Below are 10579 nucleotides of genomic sequence, written 5' to 3'. Positions count from 1 at the left end.
CATACACACACACAGGCGCGCACACACACACACACACACACACACACACTTTAGTTCTTATTACTGCTTAAATTTAGTTCATGTCACTGTTACATTTTATTTCTTAAATTGTTTTTACCATTTGCACTATTTCTCTTACATTTTTATCTGTAATTTTTACATATTGTATATTTTCTAGTACTATTACCTGTATTGTTGTTTTTATTTTTATTTAACTTTATTTTTTAATTATATTTCCTAAATATGTAACTAAGCTCTGGCAATACGAATGTCCATATTTTGTCATGCCAATAAAGCTAAGTTTGAGTTTGACATCACCTTGAGGGCAGCAAGTGTCTCTCTAAAATCCCAGTATACAACTCGGTCAACACCTTCACACATATGCAAGTCACCCAAGCCGTTTGCACTGATGCACCCATATACCATGACAGTTGTTGTCTGGGTGGTCCTTCTTGTGTTTTGGGTTGGTTAGAACATAGTGTGTCCATTTTTGCAAGAATAAAGCTGAAATTTTGCCTCATTGACCACAACATACAGTTTCAACTATCTTTCGGTCCATTTGAGATGATCTTAAGCCCAGAGAAATCTGCATGGAGGTTGATGTGTGGCTTTCTCTTGCACAAAAGTCACAGAGTCAACAAGTGTTTCCAGTATGGTCCCACATTTATATATATATTTTTATTTCTACACTCCTGTTCCACATATTTTGTAATTATACATTACCACTTATATTTCTGTCCTAAAATGATCTTTTCATATATTTTCCATAATTTTTACAAGTCTACATTCTATATTTATTTTTAAAAAATGAACACTATTACTAGTACAGTTAAAGTCTTTATAAGAGAACCTACTTACACTGTAGATAGTTATATATATAAATTCACTCATACTGGTACGTCACATCAATGGCAAAGCTTTTTTTTTTCTGCAAAAATGGATTGTGTGTTCTGAAAAAAAAAATGAAAAAAAATCCAGATCACAATAAAACATTCCATTAAGCCATTTATGGAACATATTTTATTAAACAATATATACAAAGCAAACTATGAACGCTAAAGTTCATACCTTCTGTAACGTTACAAGCATCAAGTAAGACACCAGCCCACACAGTTCTGATTATAGATTTCCAATACTATCACAATGTAGTGTGTTTTTACCCCATAAGAATTTAGAAATGTTTTAGTGTTTGAAATGACGTTATATTAATCAGAACAAAAATGCAAAAGCTGGAGAAAACAATACATTTAAAAGTAGCAAAAACTAAAATTTCGATGAGAAAATTTACAATTTGAGACAACACAAAGATTTACGATGAAGAATGTGGATTTGTGGATGTGTTTAGTATTTAGCTTTAGATTTAAATACTGTAAATGCTTTGGTTTAGCTTAGCCACCCCACAATCTAGATGGTGTAGCATTAGCATCACTAACAAAGCCAGCTGGCTAATTTAACAAGCCAGTAGTGAGGTCAAAATATTACAAATTATGCCAAGTTAAACTTTCTATCACATTCTAATGAATCATGTGGTTGAAACATGACAAATGTATAAAGATCTGTAAAGGCAAACATTATAAAGAGCAAATGCTTGATTCTGTTTTTTTTACATCCAGATAAAATTAAAATACCTGTAAAATAGTTAAAAGTACAATACAATATAAAATGTTTAACAATAATAGTTAAAATTTTTTACGTCATAACACTGAACAATGAAATGTACAAACACGCACTTACACATACATTGTAAAAATGTGCAAATCTTTACTGGTGTGCGCAGCAACACTAACAAGAGCAAATAAAGAGGCATTGTAACATGTAAACAAGTTAAATGATTAAAATTAAGACTTAAAACAAAATTACACTGATGAAAAGGCCACTTCAGCTTGGATTTTCTCAAACACAGTCGAACACATCACAGTGAAGCCCTTCAATAAACATTACAGGCCAAAGAAAAATCCACACGCTCCCATTAAACTAATGCAGACCATCAATAAGCTTCGGTTTTACTGGTTAGCACTTTGTAAACTGTATTGCTAAAGTAATAAAAAATACATCAATCCATGTGTGTTCCCTGTGAAATAACACTGCCTCACATAATCATGCTTTTCTGCTGTATTGACCATTAAGGGGTCAGTACTTCATAACGATACACAGTTAATCCAAGATGGCAAAACACTTAATGTTCCAAGATACTGTCTGATATTTAAAATATTACCCAACCTGTTTATAAACTATTTTATTAAAATTCAGCACCAGTTTGGGCGTTTGGCTGGTGTGGCGGTCTGATGTGCTCGCCCAAAACCACAGAGACCTGGGTCTAAATCTGAGCAGTGCCACCAGCCTGGTCGGGCAATCAGTAGACTTTATAGATGGACAATCAATTCTACAGCTTTTTTGGTCCTAAAATTACGATGTTGCAGGATGCTACTAATTTTCTTTATTTGTTAGCTACACTAGCCTGCTAAACTTCAGACAATAAGTGTTGGTAGTCTGGTGTGGTAATCTTGTGCACTAAAATGGTAAATGGTTCATCTTTTGGTATGGATAAATTATTGCTTTAAGATGTAAGTTAGTACCAGAGTAAATGAAAACGTAACACACACTTCCGTACCATACACACACTTTACATCACTTATATAATGAGGAGATTGTATACTGTATGTACATGACATTAAACACAAGGCAGCACGTAACTGATAGACGACATTCTAAACGTGTGTAGTGATAGTGCAAGCCCTACACTATATAGGTTGTACTCTAGCTCTTATTAAATGTAATTTATTATTCAGCCCTTCATTAGGTCTATTTAGGATGCTCGAGCGACGCAGCCGTGTATTACGCTAGCCCACCACCGCTGGGATTCGGGTTTATATCTCAGCAGTGCTATCAGCCAGCCGGGCATCGACACAGACATGATTGGCTGTGTCTGGAGTGGGTGACCGAAGTCTTGCAATGGACTGACACCCAGTCCAGATGATCCTGTGTATTCCTGCACCCAGTGTTTTCCTGTAGTACCGGACCCACCACTGTGGGTTGCTGGACACAGGGTGGGGTGCAAGCAGCAAGGGAACTAAAATAAGGGAATTGAAAACAACTAGACCAGGAGAAAAATCTCCAGTTTTAATATACAGCAGATGAAACTGTAAATCTAACGGCCATTGCTAGTGGCAGTTAGAGTGTATAAGTTCCAATGATTATTAACCTTCTTAACTTCTTAGAATCTGTCAAATATCAACTGATTATGCTTATAAATTATTAGAAAAACTGCATAAGTGCTCGTTAAAAATCAATTCAGAAATAATTATAATAAAAAGCTGCTGTGGGGTGTAAGGTTCTGTTTGCATAATGTAGGGTGTGTAGTGTCATTGTAGTTAAAACCAGTCTCATTCCATCTGTAAACCCATAGAGTATTCTCCCAACTGGAAGTTGCATCACAAGGCTGCTTCTGTGACCTCCACGCAACACCTGAAACGGTTTCCCATCACGCTCTGCATTCAGTAGCTGTTCTCATGGCCGGCAAGAATGTACAGGTTACTGTGTGCTGTGGGATTATCTGTGGGCCGACTCTCCAGAATCACCACTCTGTCACACACACACACAAACACACAGTGAAATAAAACCTGCTTCTATACTTAACTGTGTGCCACCTAGGGAGTCTAAGCTTGGGAACAGGGCCCATAAATATCTGGAGGTGCTTTATAGCAAAGACCCCATAAATGTGATTAGCAAAATAAGCCCCTTGTTGGAGCAGAGCCCATAACCATAATCATATAAAAGTGTATTAAAATAGCATGTGGTTTGTGATGGTGCCTCTGACTGTCATCACCTGGAACTGCGGTAAAATAAGTAAGATTTACACTGTAAGGTTTGGGGACTTAAGACTCTATCGAATGGGGCTGTAGTATAGAGGTGTGTGATTTGGGATACAGCTCACAACTACGAGTTTCTGCAGGTGCATTACACCAACATGTAGGTTGGAACAGAAGAGCGGTCATGAGCTAAAACTTCAACATGGCGAACAGTTTGCAGTTGTAGATGTTACCTGTCTGATCCCAGTAATCTGAATATCCTCGAGTGGTCTGAAATCTCCTGTGTGACCTGTGTGACAAAAGCATTATTAGCAAGTGCGTTATCAGATACACACCTCAAGTCGCCGGACACCTAGTCATGAATTGAAGCATTTTGGGATGGAGTCTATTCGACTCACCTCATTAGATTTAAAGCTTCGCCCCTGCATGCCATGCCTCCAAAAGGCCAACACGCTGTCCTGTAAACACACTATGAGAGACAAAAAGAAACACTGTAGTTAATGTATTTATGTACGTAAGCATGTACAGTCCTGGTATCTGTGATCAGCCACGCCCATGCTGGCACTTCACCCGGATGACAGATGTTGTCACTGCTGCACAGCTGTGATTTAAACTTAAGAGCACTGTGCTGGGCTAGCACGTTAGCCCCAAATGCATAGTACCTTAACCCAAAGATAAAAAATCACGGGCGCTCAGGTGGCACAATGGTAAAACACGCTAGCACACCAGAGCTGACATCTCAAACTCCTCGGTTCGAATCTCAGCTCTGCTACCTGGCAAAAAACCTGAATAATACTGAAAGAAGTTCTTACCAATCGACTCGATCTGAAAGTTAAAAGTGAGCTCGGCTGAGAGTTTCCTGCTGGACTTTAACTGACCTTGAAGATTCACGATTTTAATGCATCCTGTGAAAAAGAAAGCACAGACATTATAGAAAACCTGGACTGGTGGTCATTACTATTGTTTTTATTCTGTAATTGCACAGTAAAAAAGCTCAGCAGTCAGTGCCTTAAGCTGCTCCCTGAATGGTTTTCCATGATGGCAGATTCTTTATGTGAAATCAGCGGTTTTTTATGAGAAACGGTGCAAAATTCACAAGTTTTTACTGCATGTACGCCAGGTAATTTCACTAATCTGACACTAGATGTCGCCAAACACTGTCTATAATGCAAACGTAATCGCAGATAAATCTCAGATAAATGTATTAATTGCAAACATGGGGTCTAAACGGAGGCACTAGTGTGGTGCAGGGGTCTACTACGCTAGTCCACACTATCAGCCAGCCAGGCATCTACACAGACATGATTTGCTATATGTGAGGAAGGGGTGGCCGGCGCCCTGCGATGGATTGGCGCCCTGTCTACGGTGTTCCTGCCTTACGCCCAGTGTTTCCTGGTGGAGCCAGACCAGTCGTGACCCTGACCAGGATGAAGCAGTTGATTAAAATGAGAAAGAGGAATAATTTTATTCGTGATGATCTCTAATAACACTTTTGTAAATGCCATTAAACTGCCCAGTTTAAGCAAATCTTGGAACTGGACTACATTTTCTTTGCCTGTTGGACAAGTGAAGCTGCTGACATATAAACTATAAACTATCACTAGCATCTTTAATCCTGTTGTTCTAGATAATAAAAATGTACTTTTTTTCATTCAATTTGTTAAAATCCTTATGTCGAAGTGTACTGCACGTTACTGATCCACACCCCCATAAAATGATCACTTGGGAGGAGTACAGGAACTTCTGTACCACTTTAGACAGGGCATCTACATCTATAAATAGCAAATTATGCTTGCTCCTTAACCTAACTAATAATTCACAGGATGTCTTTAGATAGGATTTCCCTAAAGTCTGCTAGCACCTTTAAAACCATATGAAGTGGTAAAGCTCCTGTGTTCCAGTCTCTGACTCTGTAGACTTAGTTTCTGTAGAGCAAAAGTCCATGTATTTTTATATATAAATGACTGTTTGTATTCACATTTTATTGTTTGGTACACTTTTACATCAATTCATGTAAACTATATCAGACAAAATTGCAATAAATCATCAAGTTGATGTATTTTATTTTTATCCACCCCTGCTAATCTAATGCAGCTTTAAAAATGTGACAAAAATGTGTCGTCAGATATGAAACTCACGGTCGAGGCAAACTAAAATGGTGTCTCTCTCCAGCTGGGTCACATGGTTCGCACAGATTTGCAAAGCATCTAAGTAAGCAAAAAAACAACAACTCCTAAACAACTCTGATGAAAGGCATGAGTTAAAGATTAAAGGACTGAATAAACTGTGTAAACCTTACTGGACTGAGGGAGCCAATGGGGGGTGGAGCTTGGATTCAGAGTTTCGAATCGCACCAGCTGGCTGGACTCTGTACCTTTACTAAGAGCCACGCAGATGAGCGGGTAGTGATGCTCGGGAACCACCAACATCTCAAACACCTCCAGCGGACTGGGCAGGGAAAACTCTAAAGTCTCCACACAGACAGAACCATAATTACTATTATAAAGAGTTTGAGGTTGTGTCACAAATGCAGGTGTTTCTTGGTATTGGGATGCCTAAAGTTAGCTGGAAGTCTGCTTTGTTACTACTGTGCTAATAATAAAGTGAGATGAGTAATAAATGAAAACCAATCAAAGCCCAAGACACAAAGAACTCGACTTACCTTGACCAGCATAAACTTCTGCATGGGCTCGACCCACTCCAGCAGGACCACGCTGCTCTGTAGTGCCCCACACAGATACTTACGGTCTGTATACGGGTTCCTCACTGCAAGACAAACACACAGACCAACCTAACCTTTCCTGTCTGGATAAACAGTACATTTTTAAACATAAAATGAGCACAGACCATCAGATATTGGTGTGTGCTATAGGAGAAGTGCTCACCTACACAACACCTCTGACAGCCCTTTGTGTCAGAAATCCTATTGGACACTGAGAACTTCCTGTAAGAAAAAAGCAATATGGTTACAGAAAGCATTAATTTGTAAATTGTCATTAATGATCGCTTGGGGGTTAAAATTAAACTAAACCAGGTATGAAAAAAGTCTACATATAGAGCCATTGTTGTCATATTTGGAACTTAATAAAGTAACAGACCTTTTTTAATAGAGAACAGATCTAAAGTGCAGGCAGGACAGTCTAGCCCTTGCACTCTCTGATTATGCAGCCATGCTAATATACTGTGCATAGTATGGCTTAGAGTTGTCATGTTAAAATAAATAAAGATGGATGTGCACATAATGCATACTTACTGTACATGCACAACTTCCAGTGTTAATAGTGCCCTAACAAATGTGCAGGGTACATGTGCCATGGGCACGTATATCATCTTAATACAGACTTTAATTATTAAAAACAAGTCAGCATAGTTTGATAAGGTAAAACATTAAATACACTAAGCTTGTACTGTTTTAGTTAATTAAATACATGATTCTACATGATTTTGGGTCTGTCTTAAACCTAGTGAGCTGTCTACATAGACGGCATTTTACGTCATCCTACACTCTCCTGAGAAGAAGTCTAAATTCTATGATGCCTTAAAATGCTGCCTACTGAGGTGCCTTAATTTTGAGGGATAACCTGACTAAATAACAGGGAAGCTTTCTTAGCGGTAAAGCCAATCCCAGCATCAGTGGTTTTTATTGTACAGTATAATGGTGTACAAGTGTCATTTATTTGCAAATTCAGGCTTGTCAGTGATAATTTACACAGATGGAGGCGTTAGCTGGCATGCTAGCGGGTTGTGTCGTCTCAGCCTATTCCTTTGAATGGCCTGAGGCTAACTGTGTTAGCTTAGTATGCGAAAACTGCGGTGATATAATCGCCATCTAAGTAGTGCTCTAAATAATAATCTAAATAATCCGCCTTATGAGTTTGATGTCTTATTAGAATCCTCTCTAATTAGGCAGCTGCCCAGGTAGGCAGTAGGCAGCAAGGCAGCTCACTAGGTTTTCAGACAGACCCGTCTGTAGATGTGTGTCTCTGTCTTTCAGGTACCTGGGGATGATTCTATCCGGCAGTCTGTGTGTCGGTATAGCAACATGAAGCTTCTGCATCTGCCTCGCATGCCCGAACAATCCCATCAGGCTGTGTGAGTGCAGCTGAGATGCTTTGCCTGCAAAATTCACATATTTGTACTTAATTGCGCCCACACACACGAACACACCTACAAACACATGATACAAGCAAGATTTACCAGAAACGGAGATTAGGGTGTTGTTCATCACATACAGCCACGTGCATCTCCGAGGAAACAGCTGCACAAGTAAAATCAAATTACACTTTCTTGCACACACACTTGCTATCTTTTTTACATGTCTGAGCATGAGTTCACACCTGATCCATGGAAGTCTCGTGAAGTTCGTTAAGGTTTAATGTGTAGATTCCTTCCTCTGCTCCGAATATCAAGTACTGATCTAAAAATCATTAATGCAAAAGACACATGAAACACACTTTCACACAGACTAGCAACTCAACCAGATGTTTTCTTTAGCATTTTCCAGTTTCTACAGCCTCCTAAAACATGCAGACGGTGGACTGGCTGCTCTAAATCTACCCTAAATAAAAGTGGATGAATAAATGTGTAAGAGGTTTGAATGTTACTGCCTTGCATTGTGTCCCTAGGTGCTGTTGGAGCCACCGTAACTGAGTAACTCTACATTTTGCTCTTATTTAGTGCCAATGTCAGGGTCCAGTAATTAAGGACCTGTGTTGAAGACTTCTTCATTTAATTAGGGGTTTGTTACCAAAGGTTCCAATCAATTACAAGACAAAAGAACTGATTCCGTTTAACCTGGGACCCTGTAGGTCCCACAGCAATAAATGAAAGTCCAAAGAAGTCCTAAGAATAGTTAAACATCCAGGGTCATGGACTGGTATTTTCATGTTTTACCACCGCTTCATCCTGGCCAGGGTTGTGGTGGATCCGACTTCCCCAGAATCAATGGGTGCAATGCGGTAACACATCCGGACAGGATGCCAATCCATCGCGGGGCCTCGGCCATCCCCCAATCAGACATAGCCAATCATGTCTGTATGTAGACATTAGCAGAGATTTAGGCTGCAAGTCTTTTTGTATACATCCCTACAAGTTGCACAGCTAGATTTGGGCTGCATTTCACAATTTATATGGCAGATCCTTTCAAGCCCAGTTCCAATCCAAGATTCCGATCAAGAAAAATCTGGGACATTATGTAAAATAAAATGCGGTGATTTTAAATCCACTTTGGTCTGTATTTAAAAGTGCAAACATGTTTTAGTTCCTGAAGTTTAAGGGAAGACATGGGGGTACCTCTGGTATCTGGATTAATCCAGGATGTAGCACAGTTGATCTTCAGTGGACAGCCATTAAACACTTTAGAGAAACATGCCCCCATCTGTTAAACACACACACACACACACACAGTGGAAAAAACAACACACTTTTTATCTATTTCATCTCCACAATGCTTTAACAAAAGCTACTTAATCACTGCTGCCTTACATGGACTTTTGGAGTCGGAGGAAGACCATTACTGCTGGGTTTCTGTAGAAAGAAAAGAATAACACAAAGCTTTTGGTATTAATTATTTAATTACATAAACATCACAGATTCTGATCCATTTCTGATCCTATCCCAGCTTTTCAATGGGCGCAAGGCACACAGTAACACCCTGGACAAAGCGCCAGTCCATCGCAGGGCAGACACACAAATACACACACACACACACATTCACTTACGGGGCAATTCAGTGTCTCCAATTAACCTGACTGCATGTTTTTGGACTGTGGGAGGAAACCGGAGCTCCCGGAGGAAACCCACGCAGACACGGGGAGAACAAACTCCACACAGAAAGGACCCGGACCGCCCCGCCTGGGGATCGAACCCAGGACCTTCTTGCTGTGGGGGAAACATTGCTACCCACCAAGCCACCCTAAGATCTGTTCTATTAACCATAATTTACAAATGAAAAGCAAGGACAAACATCACTGGTCTGTAAAATAGTCTTCGATAAACAACGTTATGTTCACAATTTTTTATTACTCTTACTTTTTAATTACCTTGTTTAACATTTATTAACACTTAAGTGTGACACTGGTCCAGTAAAGCTCACTGGCCTCTTATACATAAATGTCCAGGACATCTAGAAGATGCGTTTGGCTCAATGGTTAAGCAAGTTAAGCAGATTTGAGGCTGCTTCTTTGCTAAAAGTGTTTTGTTAAGAGCCTTTAAGGACACTACTGAATGTGAGTCGTCTTTAAACACTCAACAAAGAAGCCATTAAAATAGCAACAGCTTAAGAATTAATTAGGCATTCTCTTCAGTAATAATGAGGAGGTATCACACATCCAGCCTGTGGATATAAATACCTGCTAATGTTTTTTTGTCGTCTCATCAGTACCACAGATGTTTTTTTTAGGGTCACCAAAAAAAAGCCTTGTTTTTTAACATAATTCTCACTTACACAGGACCAGGTAAAAAAGCAACTTCAATCCTTTAACATGTTTTAAAATAAACACTATTAGCCAATAAACTGTATGAGCTGAGCTCTGATTCTTAATGATCAGTGTCAATGTGCATCACGTACACAGGTTTTCCTTTTTCAATTTCATTTTTATTAATTGCTTTACCCTGGTCAAAGTTACAGTTGGTCCAGTTACTCTGAAAAACACTGGGTGCAATGCAGGATAGATAGATAGATACTTTATTTATCCCGAAGGAAATTATTGAACAGGGCGACAATTAATGACAGTCTGAGATTCGAACCTGGTTCTTGGCATTGTTGGACT

At 39.3% G+C, this 10579-nt stretch overlaps 1 protein-coding gene across 2 annotated transcripts in view; it reads right to left on the bottom strand.

The window, feature by feature from the left end:
- Positions 1–1005: 1005 nt before the first annotated feature.
- Positions 1006–10579, bottom strand: part of map4k3a (mitogen-activated protein kinase kinase kinase kinase 3a) — a 31694-nt gene continuing 22120 nt past the window's right edge. For both annotated transcript variants that reach the window (XM_062989353.1, XM_062989354.1), the window contains 13 exons: positions 9294–9335; positions 9102–9186; positions 8147–8226; positions 8007–8067; positions 7808–7925; positions 6695–6753; positions 6472–6575; positions 6109–6280; positions 5948–6016; positions 4622–4714; positions 4208–4278; positions 4043–4098; positions 1006–3582 (listed from right to left, as the gene is read on the bottom strand). In XM_062989353.1, coding sequence (XP_062845423.1) covers positions 3495–3582; positions 4043–4098; positions 4208–4278; positions 4622–4714; positions 5948–6016; positions 6109–6280; positions 6472–6575; positions 6695–6753; positions 7808–7925; positions 8007–8067; positions 8147–8226; positions 9102–9186; positions 9294–9335 — 1098 coding nt within the window. In that variant the 3' untranslated portion in view covers positions 1006–3494. The remainder of the gene's footprint in view (positions 3583–4042; positions 4099–4207; positions 4279–4621; positions 4715–5947; positions 6017–6108; positions 6281–6471; positions 6576–6694; positions 6754–7807; positions 7926–8006; positions 8068–8146; positions 8227–9101; positions 9187–9293; positions 9336–10579) is intronic.

Source organism: Trichomycterus rosablanca, chromosome 27 (genome assembly GCF_030014385.1).
Source record: "Trichomycterus rosablanca isolate fTriRos1 chromosome 27, fTriRos1.hap1, whole genome shotgun sequence".
Classification (NCBI taxonomy): domain Eukaryota; kingdom Metazoa; phylum Chordata; class Actinopteri; order Siluriformes; family Trichomycteridae; genus Trichomycterus; species Trichomycterus rosablanca.
This window is presented reverse-complemented; position numbering and strand designations above follow the sequence as displayed.